General features: G+C 45.4%; 1 protein-coding gene and 1 pseudogene across 2 annotated transcripts; both read left to right on the top strand.

Moving 5' to 3' along the window:
• Positions 1-7,327: 7,327 nt before the first annotated feature.
• Positions 7,328-9,117, top strand: LOC311037247 (very long-chain specific acyl-CoA dehydrogenase, mitochondrial-like; annotated as a pseudogene). Its single transcript has one exon. The product of its transcript is annotated as a very long-chain specific acyl-CoA dehydrogenase, mitochondrial-like (transcript).
• A 5,869-nt stretch (positions 9,118-14,986) lies between these two features.
• LOC311037547 (very long-chain specific acyl-CoA dehydrogenase, mitochondrial-like) lies at positions 14,987-16,738 on the top strand (the record flags this gene model as incomplete). The annotated part of the gene is made up of 1 exon (XM_084046753.1): positions 14,987-16,738. Exon 1 carries the CDS (start codon positions 15,002-15,004, stop codon positions 16,736-16,738), a length of 1,737 nt encoding a protein of 578 aa, XP_083902879.1. The 5' UTR covers positions 14,987-15,001.
• Positions 16,739-19,336: the final 2,598 nt, after the last annotated feature.

Below are 19,336 nucleotides of genomic sequence, written 5' to 3'. Positions count from 1 at the left end.
CGTCATGGTTGCCTCTAAGCCAATATTCCAGTTCATGGTCTATCTGTCTGTCTGTCTGTCTGTCTGTCTCAGTCTGTGGCGCTGTGTGGGCGTGCCTCCCAGCTTCCAGCTTTGGCACACCTTTCTATGGTCACCTCATCTGCCTCAGTTGACACACCTGCCGGCCACCAACTCATCAACCCTCACAGTACTTGAACCCTGGTCTCCACTCCACTCATAGCCAGATTAGTTTCCCTAGAATTTCTCCTTGTGTTCCTAGTGTTTTGCTCCTGTGTTACCTTCAACTCAAACTTTTCTCTTCTGCTTCAGAACCCAGCTCACCTGTTCCACTGCTTGCTTGCTTGCTTGCCTGCCTACTGCCAGGCCTCTGCCCTGCTGGCCTGCCTGCTCACTTCCACGCCTCCAACCCCTACTTCCACCTTGGTTTGAATAAAGACCTTTTTACCTGACTCTGTGTTTAGTCTCTGCATTTGGGTTCGCTAGCTTGCTTACCGTGACACTGTCTGTCTATAAAATACATTATACATTCAGTTTTTACCAATAAGAAACATGTATACAACAAAGTATTTCTATAGCAGCAGTATTTTCCTTTGCTTTGCCTCCAGTTGAAGCTGTGATGTAATCATGACATAGGCACAAAAAGGGGTCTACTGTACACGTCAGACAGATTCATCCTAATCTGTTTGTCTTTCTAGGGCCCAAAGGAGGCTTATATTTCCCTCGTCCTTTTTTCGGCAACAGGGACCACCACCTTGTGGCTATTTTCTCCTACAGTCTTCCCTTTTTTTTGCCAGCAACATGATAGCCAGGGCTATCTTTATCCAGTGCACTCAGTACTTATTGATCCGCAGGGTTAGCGGGGGCAGATTGCATGACAAAGTGGTAATCTTGGATTTGCCAGATCAATACCGCAGTACTGGAGCATTCTGGGGGGAAATTGTTTATGTAAGTGTCTCCCTATCTGGCTTCTTTTCCAGTCATTAAAATACACAATGGGATTATAATAAAGCCCCACACCAGGGAACTGATTAGAGAACTGTCACGTTGCCTCAAAACAATTTCCTTTGTAACAATGTCCTTGATATAGTTGAAATTGTTCAATATTGAACAACGATTTGTACAAAAGTGTGTTTTGTATGTTTGTATGTGTTCTGTTTGTATAGTTAAAACCCTAATATACTAGTAAACTGGGTTTAAATGTTTAAACTTGTTATTTGGCAGCAGCAATTAAAAATATATAGTGATGAGAGTGTTATAGAGGGTATTTTTGTATGGATATGAATGCAGGTGTGCCTTGAGATTTCGATTTGTCCTTTAGTGTGCCTTGGGCACAAAAAAAGTTTGAAAAGCACTGGCTTAGTATACATGAGCAGTGCAGTGGAGGAAGCAGGGCTACCTGGGGCTAATCGGTGATTATTCTTCATTTGCATGTAACGAGGAGATTTGCATTTAGATTTCTATGAAAGATTACGTGTGTAATTTTGTGTGTTGGGTTTTGAGAGTCTGTGTGTGATCGGCCTGAGGCAAGTATGTAAATAGCACATAAACGCTATCAGTAATCGCTAATTTAATTCCTGCCGGTTATGCAAATGTGTCTTGCGTTAATAATTCAGAATACATGATTGATAAGATAAGATAACATAAAATAAGATTAATAGATTAGATTAGATAATGTTTCAGGTGCTGGCAAGTGGCTTCGTAGTCACAGATCTAGAACCAAGGGCAGTAGACTGTGGTGGTATCAATACTTCAATGTAGAAACACTCTGTTACAAGTAGCCAAGCTTGTAGATCAGCTATTTTCAAATAGCCAAAGTTTAAATAGGGCTGAAGTGGTTAATGTATGTTTTTTAATAATAATACAAATCTACAAAGTAACTAGTAAACTGAAGTTTTCAAATAATTGTAGTGGAGTAAAAATACAATATTTGCAGCTGAGATGTAGTGGAGCAAGTAAACGTATAGACAATTGGAAATACTCCAGTAAAATGACCTCAAACTTGTACAGTATTTGAGTAAATATTTCCATGTGGCTTGAATTCAAGACTTCACTCACTCAACTGTATTTGTGTTGTATTCTCTGGTTTGAAACATGGATCCTCTCCTTCGTGGAGCTAAGGACTATGTCACACAGGGTAACAAATGACCTTTCAGACATAAGTGAATACAGTGCTAATGAGATGAGGCTTGTAAATATTGAATAATTCAAAGCCTACTCAGTGGTGATGTTAAGATGTCTACAGGTTTTTGCTCTCAATCCCTTTGTCCTTAATTTAATACAGCTATTTTCATATAACTATTGTCATATCATCACCTTCTGCTCTAAACTAGGTCTGCTAGTTTTTCCCTCTACACCAAATCCCTTGTAGATCAGCAAAAAATGCTGATCTACAAGCTCAAGACGCCTCACAAGACAACGCAACACATTGTGGAGCTTGTGGACTGGCTATTTCCGCCGAATGTTCACCCCCCAGAGTAGGGATGCTAGGGTTTAAGTCATTATTATAGATATGGAATATTTGAACCAAGTGTAGTTTTTTTGTGTACGTATATCTGACAAGGCTTTCTACATGTGTGAGGAACTAGGCCTACATACACTCTTAGTCTTGCACAACGAAGTAGGGCAATACATTGACAAAAAAAAAAAAACATAAGTTGAAACATGGAGATACAAGGATACTGCAATGACATGCTCTGAGCAGTAGGGGGCAGTGTGAGGGGCATTCATCAAACGGCATTAGCATATAAAGAGTAACCGAACTGAACATAATGTCACTGCCGTTAACACTGCCTAGGAGTGTGATAACGTATGCCATTACTGTTACTCATAGGGGAGAAGTCTCAGACCTCATTATCTTGGTCCGCCTTAAATAATATTAAGCTCTTAATCGGTGTTATTAGATTAAGCACCCCTAGCATCCCTATTCTGGGGCAAACGTTTTGGGGCATCGTGGGATAATAGGCTCTATGCACAGCAGCCATATTGGAAAGAAAGTGGGCCTCTTCCTTCAAAGGTCTTACCACTTATACTAATTAAGGCTCTGTCCCGTTTAGTTTAGCACAGTGCTTCTCAAACTTTTTAATTTCAAGGACCCCCATAACTCTGAGAGTGCACAAAATGTGTACACTCTCAGAGTTACCCACATCGTAAAGGGCCATTTGGAACCCCCCAGGAACCACGAGGGTACCTGGACCACACTGAGACCCACTGGTGTAGCAGAGTGTTTCCAGTGAGCCAACATGCACAATATCAGCACCCTGACTCTGTTTGACCAGAATGGAACAGAGCCATCAGAATCAGAATCAGGTTTATTGTCACATCACAGGTTTACAAGGTAAAAAAGTGGGTGAAATTCGTTTTTGTACATCGTTCATTACAGTATCATTGGTGAGACCTATGAAGGAAGTAAGGATGCGGCCCAATTTCTTGCCAATATGCGAAGATATTTGGTGCAAATGGAATGAAAATGTGCAGGGGGCCTAGTATAGACCCCTGGGGGACTCTGGTCAACAAAGTATATGCTATAGGGTTAAAGTGGTTAAAGGAGTAGTTTACCCCAAAATATCTTATTTTCTATCAATTACACACCCCATAAAACCTTGAATTCATGGAGATTTTTAGTTTTTGTCGCATTCCTAAGCCAATAATTCGATGACCGGGTGGCTGCTCAGCAGGAGACTCTTTGAGACTCCTGCCGAATAGACGCCGCCGGTCATCACCGGTCACCAAATTATTGGCGTAGGAATGAGACAAAAACAAAAAAAAACTCCAAGAATTCAAGGCTTCATGGGGTGTGTAATTGATAGAAAATAAGTAATTTTTGAGGTGAACTACTCTTACGATGGGAATGAATATAGAAGCCTGTGGAACTGTGTTTCATATGTACAGAGAATAGGAGATGTGTTTAAAAAAAAGAAAGAGAGCAGGTGTATATCGAGTGGGAAAGCTGGTTAAATTAGCGAAGCAAGGATGGAGCACATCAGGGGGGTGCAGTGAGAGGAGTAGAGAAAGACACTAGTAAACAGAGAGAGAGAGAGAGAGAGAGAGAGAGAGAGAGAGAGAAAAGCCTTGGATATATGATTTGTTTCAGCTGCACTTGATTGATCCATCCTAATAGCCAGCTGTCTGTGTGCAATCAGGCATAGTAAACCTGTCTGTGAGAGGCGAGCTCTCCCTCTGCTAGCCCACATGAGAGGCCTTGGATCAATCCAATAAGTGTTCTCATCACCCCATGCATTCTTTTTACTTGTACAACATTTGCTGGGGTGGGGGGGTGGGGGAGGGGGGGTAGTCCATGCCTCTGCTTTTGATATCCCCCTGTCTGGCGATACATTTTTATGGCCGGTGGGGATGTGTTTTCACATCGATTTGTTGATATGTCTATAAATGCACGACATCTGTGTCTGACTTTCTCGCACATAACTTGAGGACCGTCCGACCGATGGCATTCAACTTCTTGGCATGCGTATCGTGTGTTGTGCTGCTGATTCGGTCTGACCAGCGGTTGTCCAGAACCGTCTGTGTACTTGTTATTCCCATATATTGAGATCCGTGATGTCATCAATATGATGTCATAGTATCGATGTCCTCCAAGTACTATGACAATGGGTACTGCACTTAATACCTGTTGTACAACGCGTTCAACGGGTATATTGCATAATCAAGAGGCATGCGTTCCCAAGAGGCATTGTTCACAATCGACTTGGTATAACAAAAGTGCAATATATATTAGTGGGTTAGTCAACCCACTGAGGAGAAAACGAGGTTCCAGACAGATAGGTATCTTCATTTCATAGTAAAGGATATGAAAAAAAAGAATGGACAGAATAATCGCCAAGACAATAATCGAGAGTTACAGCCCTAATACAGAGTTTCCTTGCTTCTTCGAGCCTGGTGGCAACTGGAATGATATGCGTTCAGTGGAGCACATACGGACATGACATGTGACCTCTTCACACTTCCCTGATCTTCCTCTGTAAAGTGACCCCCCCCCCCCTTTGTCGTGCCTGATTCATCATTAAGACTGATGTCATAATGATGATGTCAGTGTGGAACTCCATCGGACGAATGAACTCTAAGATCAAGCTACTGATCTGATCCCATAGCCTGGAGGGATAGTGGACCTGAAGTTATTTTTTAAAACAGTGCTCCTCGGAGAACAGGTCTCCGCCAGGTCAGGTAGGTTATTGTGGGACAGCAATATTCGGAATTCACCAATCAGGATGGAATATGACAAATCTGGCATTTCCGTGTTGATCACATGACTATAGAGATAATGTGTACCAATTTGTGTGATGTTTGGACAAATGTGTTTTTGCAAAGTCAACAATAAATAATAAATAAAAATGTACAGTTTTCTTTCAGTGGGCTGTCATCTTTTCAGTTGCTGTTCGTAGTCATAACTTTCAGTTCCCACCTGATACTGTGTGGGAGTCCCGTAGGCTCCAAGCTGTGCTGAATAACGGCTAGCTTGCATAATGTCCTCAAACTGGGACGTAAGTCTAAGATGTATAGGCCATCATCGAGGGTAAGTGCTTTGTATCGTCCAAAGAGGATGATGCGATCTCCCACGATGGAACAGCTCAACATAATCAACATATACGGGCCGTTCCCCTTGGGCTCAACCTTCGTCCAGGAGAAGGTCTCTGGGTTGAATTTCCACAGATCATTGAAGATCACTTCCTGACCTTGGAAGTTGCAGCCACCAAATATGTAAAGCTCTTCATTGTAGGCAAAGGCTGAATGAGACATGCGTCCTTCTGGACAAGACATGCGTCCTTCTGGACGAGACATGTGTCCTTCTGAAAGAAGCTGGGGTTCAGAAGGTGTGGTCACCCAGCAGCCGGTGTCCGTGTCAAACACCCTGATGTTGCTGTAGATCTCATTGTTGTTCCCTCGACCCCCGTATATAAACATCTTTGTCCCGATCATGGTGGCAGAGTGACATGCTGAAACAGGTGCCGGTCTGCCACTGTTGTTAATCAAACACCAGATCATTGTGGCGGTGTCCAGCTTGAAGATGTCATTAATTAATCCAGTCAGAGTGCTGCCTCCATAGATATACATAACCTTCCCCAAGGCACAGGCCGAGTGACTGAACCTCGCCTTTGGAACGTTCCCAGAAGCATTGGGCTTGAACCATCTGTGGGTGTCGACATCGAAGGCGAAAAGGACGTTGCAACTGAACCCGTTAATGGTAACCCTGTCGTCGTTGTCCTCTATCTCAAAATCGAATATTCCACCCCAGATGTAGACAGCGTCCTCTATAAACACGGCAGCGTGGCACACGCAGTTGGAGGGAAGAACCTCAACGGGAACGCCTTCGGTTGTCATGGGAGGCAACTTCGTCCAGCGTAAGGACACTGTGTTGAAGACGTGCACATCGATCTGGTGCCGGTCGTTCAGGTTGTTGTACCCGCCAAAGGAGTACACCTTGTGCCTCACTGCCACGGCAGCAGGGAATATATTCGGCCCTCCTTTGAGATGCACCGTCCAACACAACATTTCAGTGTAACGCACCACAGTCCATGTAGACTGATCAAGTCTCGTAAGCACTTATACTGGTACAGCGGCACAGACGTCACGCAAATAACTCCATATTTGGACAATACTGGAGTACTCTGATTGATAGGAATCAGACCATGGGCCCTATCCCTTATCGCTAAACGTTTTATGCTATAAAAAAAAACGTGGTCGTCCTATCTTATTAGCCATATTGTACTACTTTGAAAAACATTTTACGTCGACACGTTGTGAGCTTGTAGATCAGCTATTCAAACTATTTTAAAATGTTTTTCAAAATATATATGGCTAATACGTTTAGGGATAAGGGGTAAGGCGACGCGCAAGATAGGGCCCCAAGTGTTCGCAACCCACCCAGGGCACACTAACTCTTAAAGGCAAAACAACTGGCCACTACAGCAGGGACGTACAACTTACATTCATACCCTCAAAAAATACTACTCACACACTTAAGGCGTAATCACTCTTAAGAAAGTCAATGTTATATCAGTCAGGCCAGTGTAAACAAATAAATAAAACATGTTGCTTCTTCGTAAAGTGACCCAGTCTTCCTCATTATGTGGCACCATTATTCGCTCTGCAGTCGGGGCTCATGGACAAGCTGTGGTCGCAGCCCCTCCTCGTCCTTACACAAGCCAAGCTATTCAGGCGGTGTTGGAGAAGCAATTCAATTCAATTCAATTCAATTTTATTAAAGTGTCAAATCACAACAAGTTGTCTCAAGACACTTTACATGTAGAGAAGAGACCCAACATCCCACCCTGAGCAAGCAATTTTGCGACAGTAGCCAAGAGCTACAGGCAGTGATGCTGCCAGCTCTAAGGCGAAGAAAGCATCCAGTGCGGAATCTAAATCATTTGCTGTCAACATGTTCAAGGACCAGATCACCACAGCTCAAGTATTCCCCTACCCCTCAGTTATGAATGAAGAGCAGGAACAATTCCTTAGAGAGTTGGTGGGGCCTGTCGTCAAGTTCCTTGAGGAGGTGAATGACACAGCAAAGAATGATGCCCTGGAGAAGGTGGAGGACCACACCATGGAGGGACTGAAAGAGATGGGGGCCTTTGGCTTGCAAGTGCCTTGGCCTCACCAACACACAGTATGCCAGGTTGATTGAGATCGTTGGCATGTATGACCTGGGTGTTGGCATCACTCTGGGTGCCCACCAGTCCATTGGCTTCAAGGGCATCCTGCTTTTTGGCAACCCCGCCCAAAAGGAGAAATACCTGCCCAAGCTGGCCACAGGAGAGCAAATACACCGAGCCTGCCAGTGGCTCGGACGGCGCCTCCATTAACACATTCCCTGCTAGGTATTATTTAATTAATTCATCTGCTGCTGCCAGCATTCTTTACCTTGTTTTGACGATCTTTGGAGAGCCGCAGAAGCCACGACGTGCATGCGGATGTAAACAAAAAGTGTCTGGGGGGTGGGGGAGGGTCTCGTCTATCCACTGGAGAAGGAAATGGGAATCAAGGCGTCCAACACAGCTGAAGTCTACTTCGAGAACATGCGCCTGCCTGGTCAGTGTGTGATGGGCGATGTAGGCGGAGGCTTCAAGGTGGCCATGAACATCCTGAACAACGGCCGCTTCGGCATGGCCGCCGCCCTCTCGAGTACCATGAAGGGAGCCATCAGCAAAGCTGTGGACCATGCAGTCAACAGGATTCAGTTTGGGAACAAGATCCACACCTACGGAGCCACCTAGGAGAAGCTGGCCCACGTGGCCATGCTGCAGTACATCACCGAGTCGATGGCCTACATGATCAGTGTCAACATGGACAGCGGGGCGACCGATTTCCAGATTGAAGCGGCCATCAGCAAAATCTTTGCCTCTGAGGCGGCATGGACAGTGACCGACGAATGTATCCAGGTTATGGGCGGTATGGGCTTCATGAAGGACGCTGGAGTCAAGAGAGTGATGAGACCTGAGGATTTTCTGGATCTTCGAGGGCACCAATGACATCCTGAGGCTGTTTGTAGCTCTCATGGCTTCCAGAGTGAAATGAAAATGAAAATGTTGGGTGGTAGGAGAGATCAGTACGAGAGTCAGGAGGAAGGCAGGTTTGGGCACAGGGCTGACAATGCAGGGACTGTGCACCCAGAGTTGGCACAAAGTGGCAAACTGACGGTAAAGGCCATTGAACAATTTGGAAGTGTCATCGAAGAGCTGCTGGTCAAACATGGCAAGAGGATCGTTGATGAACAGCTGGTGTTGATGAGAGTGGCTGACTGCGCCATTGACCTGTATGCCATGGTGGTCGTCCTGTCAAGGGTGCCTCGTTCTTCAAAGCCACCAAATGCTGTGTGAGACCTGGTGCATTCAGTCCCATGACAGGACCCTGCGCTCTAGTCAGTCCAGGCAGATCTTCCAGAACCTGAGGTCCATTTCCACAGCTATTGTGGACAACGGAGTGCTGGCCCCTCACCCCGGGGCTTCTGAACACATCAGTCCTCAGTATTTCTCTCTTTATCTTCTCTTTACCTTCTGTACTAATAGTTACTCTTCTCATCCGGGTTACGGGTCTGTAACTCAGAGAGTGTACAAATCTAACTTTGGTTCCATTCTTTACACTCTTACAGTTGGGATTGTATAGTGTAGATTAGTGTTCCAGAGATAGACAATTGTATCAAACCGGGGTCTGTGGACTAATGTATATCAAACTTTTAAATTAAAATGTTTTAAGACCACTGATTTAGTTTGACAATTCTGTTAATCCAGTTATTGTGCTATCACAGTGCTCCAGGCTGTGCTGAATAATGGCTAGCTTGCATAATGTTCTCAAACTGGGACATAAATCTAAGATGTATAGGCCATCATCGAGGGTAAGTGATTTGTATTGTCCAAAGAGGATGACGCGATCTCCCACGATGCAACAACTCAACATAATCAACCTATATGGGCCGTTCCCCTTGGTCTCAACCCTCGTCCAGGAGAAGGTCTCTGGGTTGAATTTCCACAGATCATTGAAGATCACTTCCTGACCTTGGAAGTTGCAGCCACCAAATATGTAAAGCTCTTCATTGTAGGCAAAGGCTGAATGAGACATGCGTCCTTCTGGATGAGACATGCGTCCTTCTGAAAGAGGCGTGGCCACCCAGCAGTCGGTGTCCGTGTCAAACACCCCGATGTTGCTGTAGATCTCATTGTTGTTCCCTCGACCGCCATATATAAACATCTTTGTCCCGATCATGGTGGCAGAGTGACATGCTGAAACAGGTGCCGGTCTCCCACTGTTGTTAATCAAACACCAGATCATTGTGGCGGTGTCCAGCTTGGAGATGTCATTAACTAATCCAGTCAGAGTGCTGCCTCCATAGATATACATAACCTTCCCCAAGGCACAGGCCGAGTGACTGAACCTCGCCTTTGGAGCGGTCCCAGAAACATTGGGCTTGAACCAACTGTGGGTGTCGACATTGAAGGCAAAAAGGATGTTGCAGCTGTACCCGTTGATGGTAACCCTGTCGTCGTTGTCCTTTATCTCAAAATCATAAATTCCACCCCAGATGTAGACAGTGTCCTCTATAAACACGGCAGCGTGGCACACGCAGTTGGAGGGAACCTCACCGCACCACACTCTGGTTGCGGGAGGCAACTTCGTCCAGCCTAAGGATGCTGTGTCGAAGACGTGCACATCGATCTGTTGCGAGGCGTGCAGGTGGATGTGGCGAGAAGGGCCAACTGAGGCACCCATCTGGGTGCATCCCTGTGCCACGCAGGGCAAAGGTCTTGGATAGTAGCCACCAAAGGAGTACACCTTGTGCCTAACTGCCACGGCAGCAGGGAATATATATATCGGCCCTCCTTTAAGATGCACCGTCCAACACAACATTTCAGTGAAACGCACCACAGTCCATGTAGATTGAGCACGTCTCGCAAGCACTTATACTGGTACAGCGGCACAGACGTCACGCAAAGAACTCCATATTTTGGTAATACTTGAGTACTCTGATTGATAGGATCAGACCAAGGGCCTTATCTTACCCCTTATCGCTAAACTTTTTATATGGCTATCTTATTAGCCATATTTTACTATTTATATTAATATTTTAAAATAGTTCAACTAGACGATCTACGTCGACACGTTGTGAGCTTGTAGATCGGCTATTTGAACTTTTTTTTGCTTGAAGGGCGGTACCTACCTGCATTCCTCCTCAATCAGCTCGAAATGACGACTGCTGTGTCTGATTGCCAAGTAAAGACACCTGGGTTCTGATCAGCCTGGGCCATAAAATCAAGTATGGGTAGCTGGAGACCGGGAGGGGAAGATCTGCGCGCAGATCTGCCAGGGGAAGATCTTTGCTAGTGACGTCACAAATGGGCGGGGTTTAGGGAGGAGGGGGCGGGGCTCCGTGACTGTTCACTTTTTTCTTTTCAAAACTTTATTGAACACTGTTACAAATCAATGTTACTTTATGGATAAGTCTTGTTTATTATTTTACAATGAACGTGTTTTTCCAGTGGTAACCTATTTATATCATTGATATATTAAATAAGTTTGAAGAGGCTTAATGGTGATTATTTAGTGAATTATGGACAATTTGTTTGTTTTAACAGAACGTTTTATTAAATAACTTATAATCACCATTAAGCCTCTTCAAACTTAATAAGTTTGAAGAGGCTTAATGGTGATTATTTAGTGAATTATGGACAATTTGTTTGTTTTAACAGAACGTTAATAAAATGTTTTCGCGATAATATATTTGTGTCTCTATAATATTAATATGTGATATAATATATAATAATATATAAAGATGCCTGCCGCCCATGGCTATCCAAAAAATCTTCTAAGTACAAAGCACCACCAGGTCCCTGCGGAGGGGGGTCCCCTCCACCCAGCCCCGTATCCAGGATCGGGGTGCCTTGGTCTGGGTAGAGAGGGACCCCCGAAGGGGGTCTCCTGGTTGTTTTTGAAAAATACCAAAAATTATTGAAAGTACAAAGTACCACCAGGTCCCTGCGGAGGGGGGTCTCCTCCACCCAGCCCCGTACCCAGGATCGGAGTGCCTTGGTCTGGGTAGAGAGAGACCCCCGAAGGGGGTCCTCTGGTTGTTTTTGAAAAATACCAAAAATATTCAAAGTACAAAGTACCACCAGGTCCCTGCGGAGGGGGGTCTCCTCCACCCAGCCCCGTACCCAGGATCGGAGTGCCGTGGTCTGGGTAGAGAGAGACCCCCGCGGGGTCCTCTGGTTGTTTTTGAAAAATACCAAAAATATTCAAAGTACAAAGTACCACCAGGTCCCTGTGGAGGGGGGTCTCCTCCACCCAGCCCCGTACCCAGGATCGGAGTGCCGTGGTCTGGGTAGACAGAGACCCCCGCGGGGTCCTCTGGTTGTTTTTGAAAAATACCAAAAATATTCAAAGTACAAAGTACCACCAGGTCCCTGGGGAGGGGGGTCTCCTTCACCCAGCCCCGTACCCAGGATCGGAGTGCCGTGGTCTGGGTAGACAGAGACCCCCGCGGGGTCCTCTGGTTGTTTTTGAAAAATACCAAAAATATTCAAAGTACAAAGTACCACCAGGTCCCTGGGGAGGGGGGTCTCCTTCACCCAGCCCCGTACCCAGGATCGGAGTGCCTTGGTCTGGGTAGAGAGGGACCCCCGAAGGGGGTCCTCTGGTTGTTTTTGAAAAATACAAAAAATCTTCTAAGTACAAAGTACCACCAGGTCTCTGCGGAGGGGGGTCCGTTCCACCCAACCACGTACCCAGGATCGGGGTGCCTTGGTCTGGGTAGAGAGGGACCGCCAAAGGGGGTCCCTGGTTCTTTTTGAAAATTTCAAAAAATCTTCTAAGTACAAACCAGGTCTCTGCGGAGGGGGGTCCGATCCACCCAACCACGTACCCAGGATCGGGGTGCCTTGGTCTGGGTAGAGAGGGACCGCCAAAGGGGCCTTTTCAAAAGATTTTTTGAATTTTTCAAAAAGAACCAGGGACCCCCTTTGGCGGTCCCTCTCTACCCAGACCGAGGCACTCCGATCCTGGGTACGGGGCTGGGTGGAGGAAACCCCCCTCCGCAGGGACCTGGTGGTACTTTGTACTTTGAATAGTTTTGGTATTTTTCAAAAACAACCAGAGGACCCCCTTCGGGGGTCTCTCTCTACCCAGACCAAGGCACTCCGATCCTGGGTACGGGGCTGGGTGGAGGAGACCCCCCTCCGCAGGGACCTGGTGGTACTTTGTACTTTGAATATTTTTGGTATTTTTCAAAAACAACCAGAGGACCCCGCGGGGGTCTCTCTCTACCCAGACCACGGCACTCCGATCCTGGGTACGGGGCTGGGTGGAGGAGACCCCCCTCCGCAGGGACCTGGTGGTACTTTGTACTTTGAATATTTTTGGTATTTTTCAAAAACAACCAGAGGACCCCCTTCGGGGGTCTCTCTCTACCCAGACCAAGGCACTCCGATCCTGGGTACGGGGCTGGGTGGAGGAGACCCCCCTCCGCAGGGACCTGGTGGTACTTTGTACTTTGAATAGTTTTGGTATTTTTCAAAAACAACCAGAGGACCCCCTTCGGGGGTCTCTCTCTACCCAGACCAAGGCACTCCGATCCTGGGTACGGGGCTGGGTGGAGGAGACCCCCCTCCGCAGGGACCTGGTGGTACTTTGTACTTTGAATATTTTTGGTATTTTTCAAAAACAACCAGAGGACCCCGCGGAGGTCTCTCTCTACCCAGACCACGGCACTCCGATCCTGGGTACGGGGCTGGGTGGAGGAGACCCCCCTCCGCAGGGACCTGGTGGTACTTTGTACTTTGAATATTTTTGGTATTTTTCAAAAACAACCAGAGGACCCTGCGGGGGTCTCTCTCTACCCAGACCAAGGCACCCCGATCCTGGATACGGGGCTGGGTGAGGGGACCCCCCTCCGCAGGGACCTGGTGGTGCTTTGTACTTAGAAGATTTTTTGGATAGCCATGGGCGGCAGGCATCTTTATATATTATTTTGTATATTATATCACATATTAATATTATAGAGACACAAATATATTACCGCGAAAACATTTTATTAACGTTCTGTTAAAACAAACAAATTGTCCATAATTCACTAAATAATCACCATTAAGCCTCTTCAAACTTATTAAGTTTGAAGAGGCTTAATGGTGATTATAAGTTATTTAATAAAACGTTCTGTTAAAACAAACAAATTGTCCATAATTCACTAAATAATCACCATTAAGCCTCTTCAAACTTATTTAATATATCAATGATATAAATAGGTTACCACTGGAAAAACACGTTCATTGTAAAATAATAAACAAGACTTATCCATAAAGTAACATTGATTTGTAACAGAGTTCAATAAAGTTTTGAAAAGAAAAAAGTGAACAGTCACGGAGCCCCGCCCCCTCCTCCCTAAACCCCGCCCCCTCCTCCCTAAACCCCACCCCCTCCTCCCTCCCCAAGATCTTCCCTTGGCAGATCTGCGGCAGATCTTCCCCTCCCAGCGCCATCTTGGTCTCCAGCTACTCATGACTCCATAAAATGCTGAAGCTCACCTCAGCTTAGTAAGGCTCACTCTTCCTCTGCATGGGACGCTGTCGGGCGGTAAGACACACACTCCACTATTTTCCAAACATTTGAGTTGAAGTTACTAATGGACTGTTCTTTCTGTTTTTGGGCAACCTATGCGGGACACTACTAAATGATGATTGTTGATGAAAATACCCCAAATGGGAAAATGATTTAAGTTTGGCTGCATCTATTTCCCCACCCCTTTGTTAAATACACTGGATAAACACATTTTATTGTGAAAACCAGTGATCAGCTTCCACAATGTCCAAATATGGAGATGACTGACATCATATTGATGACATCATATTGATGACATCATAGTTCTATCGACAACGGGTACTGCACAGGTTATTACAAATAAATAGATCCCAGATTGCAGATTCAAGGTCAGAACTGTTGTGGATTCACGTAGTAGTCAAGGAAACGTCTAAGACGAAGACATTAGGTAATTTGCTTGCGGCAGGGTGGTTACTTTACACAGGTCACATAGTTGATTATCTGCGCATTTATGTCAACAGAGGAAACATCAGCATTAGCAGAACAACCTACTGAACCTCTGTGCCGGAAGGACACACCAACTCTTAAAGGCAAAACAACTAGACACTACAGCAGGGACATACAACTTACATTCATACCCCCAAAATATACTGCTCACACACTTAAGGTGTCAGCACTAATGTTATTTAAGAAAGTAAATGTTATATCAGTCAGGCCAGTGTAAACAAATAAACAAAACATGTTTCTTCTTCGTAAAGTGACCCAGTCTTCCTCATTATGTGGCACCATTATTCGCTCTGCAGTCCGGCCTCATGGACAAGCTGTGGTCGCAGCTCGTCCTCGTCCTTACACAAGCCAAGCTATTCAGGCGGTGTCGGAGAAGCCAAGACCTACGGGCAGTGATGCTGCCAGGTCTAAAGAGAAGAAAGCATCCAGTGCGGAATCTAAGTCGTTTGCTGTCAACATGTTCAAGGGCCAGATCACCACAACTCAAGTATTCCCCTACCCCTCAGTTATGAATGAAGAGCAGGAACAATTCCTTAGAGAGTTGGTGGGGCCTGTTGTGAAGTTCTTTGAGGAGGTGAACGACGCAGCGAAAAATGATGTCCTGGAGAAGGTGGAGGACCACACCATGGAGGGACTGAAAGATATGGGGGCCTTTGGCTTGCAAGTGCCCGCTGACGTGGGGGGCCTTGGCCTCACCAACACACAGTATGCCAGGCTGGTTGAGATCGTTGGCATGTATGACCTGGGTGTTGGCATCACTCTGGGTGCCCACCAGTCCATTGGCTTCAAGGGCATCCTGCTTTTTGGCAACCCCGCCCAAAAGGAGAAATACCTGCCCAAGCTGGCCACAGGAGAGCACATAGCAGCTTTCTGTCTGACCGAGCCTGCCAGTGGCTCGGACGCCGCCTCTATTAAGACCACAGCTGTCCAGTCCCCCTGTGGGAAGTATTTCACTCTTAATGGAGGCAAGATCTGGATCAGCAATGGAGGCCTGGCAGAGATCTTCACAGTGTTTGCCAAGACCCCGATGAAGGATCCTGAGACAGGAGAGATGAAAGACAAGATCACTGCCCTCATCGTGGAGAGGAGCTTTGGAGGAGTCACACATGGCCCACCGGAGAAGAAAATGGGAATCAAGGCGTCCAACACAGCTGAGGTCTACTTCGAGAATGTGCGCGTGCCCGCTCAGTGTGTGCTGGGCGATGTAGGCGGAGGCTTCAAGGTGGCCATGAACATCCTGAATAACGGACGCTTCGGCATGGCCGCCGCCCTTTCGGGTACCATGAAGGGAGCAATCAGCAAAGCTGTGGACCATGCAGCCAACAGGATCCAGTTTGGGAACAAGATCCACACCTACGGAGCCATCCAGGAGAAGCTGGCCCGCATGGCCATGCTGCAGTATGTCACCGAGTCGATGGCCTACATGATCAGTGGCAACATGGACAGCGGGGCGACCGATTTCCAGATTGAAGCGGCCATCAGCAAGATCTTTGCCTCCGAGGCGGCGTGGACAGTGACCGACGAATGTATCCAGGTTATGGGCGGCATGGGCTTCATGAAGGACGCTGGAGTCGAGAGAGTGATGAGAGACCTAAGGATTTTCCGGATCTTCGAGGGCACCAATGACATCCTGAGGCTGTTTGTAGCTCTCAATGGCTTCCAGAGTGCTGGACATCAGCTAAAGAGCTTACAAAAGGCCTCACAGAACCCTCTGGGAAATGTTGGATTGCTGGTAGGAGAGATCAGCAAGAGAGCCAGGAGGAGGGCAGGTTTGGGCACAGGGCTGACACTGCAGGGGACTGTGCACCCAGAGTTGGCAAAAAGTGGCGAACTGACGGTAAAAGCCATTGAACAATTTGGAAGTGTCATCGAAGAGCTGCTAGTCAAACATGGCAAGAGGATCGTTGATGAACAGTTTGTGTTGACGAGAGTGGCTGACTGCGCCATTGACCTGTATGCCATGGTGGTCGTCCTGTCAAGGGCGTCTCGTTCTCTGAGTCAAGGCCACCCTTCGGCACAGCATGAGAAAATGCTGTGTGAGACCTGGTGCATTGAGTCCCATGACAGGATCACACGGGACGTCAGGTCCCTGCACTCTAGTCAGTCCAGGCAGATCTTCCAGAACCTGAGGGCCATCTCCACAGCCATGGTGGACAACGGAGGAGTGGTGGCCCCTCACCCCCTGGGCTTCTGAACACTTCAGTCCTCAGTATTCCTCTCTTTATCTTCTCTTTACCTTCTTTATTAATAGTTGCTCTTCTCATCCTTAAGACACTGTTATTATTCCAGTTATGCCTAGTTCAGTGGTTCTTAATCTGCGGTCCCGGGACCCCCAGGGGTCCTTGAGGAGTTACGGGTCTGCAACTGAGAGAGTGTAAAAATCTAACTTTTGTTTCCATTTGTACACTCTCACTGTTGGGATTTTATAGTGTAGATTGGTGTCCCAGAGATAGAAAATTGTATCAAATTGGGGGTTCTTGGACTAATGTATGTCAGACTTGGGGTCCTTGAAATTAAAATGTTTAAAACCACTGATCTACTTTGAAAATTATGTTAATCCAGTTATTGCGCCATCACAGTATGATAGAAAATAGAAAAGACAAATCCCATTCATCTAGGTGAAGCTGTACTGTAAGACCTGCATTTATCGTGAAAATCCATCAGCAGGAAATACAAACACGCTTTCTTCTCTTTGTGCTGTCCCCCAAGCCCTCAGTTTCATCAAAACCCCCCGAAGATCCACAGCCCTGTCCTCCTCTGCTCAGTCCTCCCTTCCATCTCCCCCGAACTCTCTTTTAAGCCGTATTTAACCTTTACAAACCACCGCTCAAAGACAAACGGTTCGGGACCCTTTATCTCCTTAACAAAAGGAGCAACACCTTCCTTAGTTACCCTCAGGCTACTTGGATCAAAGACAAGCTTTCAGGGCAGTGTGTTACAATAGTATGGACTTGGAGTCAATGGAATAATTAAATAATATATTAGTACATTTTAGTAATTTCATGTTTTGCTATTACAGAGCATTCACGTTTGACGTGTTCAGTGGCATGATTTATCACTCACATTTACCGAAGCAGCTGGCAGTTGAATGTTTCAAGAATTAGAGGGAGGGGGAAAAGTCAAACAGAAGGTATTGTTAATACCTGAACCTCCATGTTTCTCATTGAACAGATGATATAGTAATTGAACTTCATTTGTCGTGTTATGATGCTGAACAAGCGCCGTACAAACTGTGACAGCACGGTGATCAGTCGTCTTTGTAGATTTAAGATAATTATGACAACATCATTGCAGCTGTGACGGAACGGTACCAGACTGCGTATTGTTTTGTTGGGGTTATATACTTATAGTTGATCTGACAGATAAGATACATTTTGGTTATAAAAAACAATCACTCAAAACACACACAAAAACAACTCTGGCAGCATCACTCACTCACTGTCAAGGGCCTCATTGACACAACTTTTGTTCTTGAGAAAAGAGCCTACGCAAATCCAAACATGCCGAGTCCCTTGATTTTGTGCCCCAGGTGTATACCAGATGATGAATGCCAACTGTCCTAAATTGGATGCACAGTGGGTGTGCAAATAAGCTATGGAGCAAAGCTCTTCAAGTTCTGAAATAGATACATTTTTTGTCATGCAAACATCATTTTCAAAAGTAGCGAAAAAAAGAAAAAGCATAGCAAGAAATTACTAATGCTGTCAATGCTGACAACTGATGATGAGCAAAGATAGTATACTTGAAATTTCACTTGGTAAAGGCCTACCTACAGCCGACATATCGAGACTGTGGTGGTCTTGTGTTATCAATAAAGCTTGAACTAAAGAGGAAGTCTCCAGTATTTGCTACCCAATACACAGTTGGTCAGCAGTCAGCACCGATACTTTGAGCCAAAGTTACCTGCATATCACCAGTGTTTTGCTGTGACACAAAGAAATTATAAATATAGCATGTGAAACAATAATTAAACCATAATAATGAAACAATAGTTAAAGAGATTGCTCTGTCACAGTTGTGGTGTCACAGTAATATTATAATAAATGGCAACAAAAAAACATCTATCATTCTTTGACTACTGATTTTAGGTCTGATTCTTAACTTCAACTCGGAAATAAAGACATACACCCTGTCTACTTTATAAAACCGTTGGTGCTCATCTTTGCATCTCATCCACATTTTAAAGATGGATTGTTAATATCAAATTTACACTATATCTTTCACTAGGCCTATAGGTTGAGTTAAGACCCAAAGGAATAAGGTGGTTCTAAGTATAGAAGCCATTTAAGTGTAATGCCTTCTTCACACACAATGCCCACCACAGAGGCAATAGATAAAGAAGCTACTGTATGTACAGTAATTTCATGCCTTCTGGGCTTGTTCAAGGATAATGGAATTTGGAACAGTGTTAACAGGATATTGATGTAATGCTCGGTTCCAACGCTACATTAAACCCATTGGTTTGGATCCAGGATTCCAACACATCTATAAATAAACATATCATAGATCTTGTTGTTATGCCACAAGATTATGTGTTCTTCAAAATGTGGATTGTGATACATTTCCTGATGTTGCACTGTAGTTTGAATAAAATCCTGAATCTAACTAATCCACTTGAAAGGCTATCATATATCACTCATATATTGAACCAATTCCTATACTCAGGAAACAACCCTAAAAATAAATTTCAAATTATGCTAAAAAAAAGTATATGAACAGTAGTGAATTATAAATAATGAAGGAGTGGGTTCATGTGTGAGTTTTGGTGTACGTGTGTACATAAATGAATAAC

The sequence above is a fragment of the Gymnoscopelus microlampas genome (assembly GCF_963454915.1).
Source record: "Gymnoscopelus microlampas genome assembly, chromosome: 21".
In the NCBI taxonomy this organism is placed as follows: domain Eukaryota; kingdom Metazoa; phylum Chordata; class Actinopteri; order Myctophiformes; family Myctophidae; genus Gymnoscopelus; species Gymnoscopelus microlampas.
This window is presented reverse-complemented; position numbering and strand designations above follow the sequence as displayed.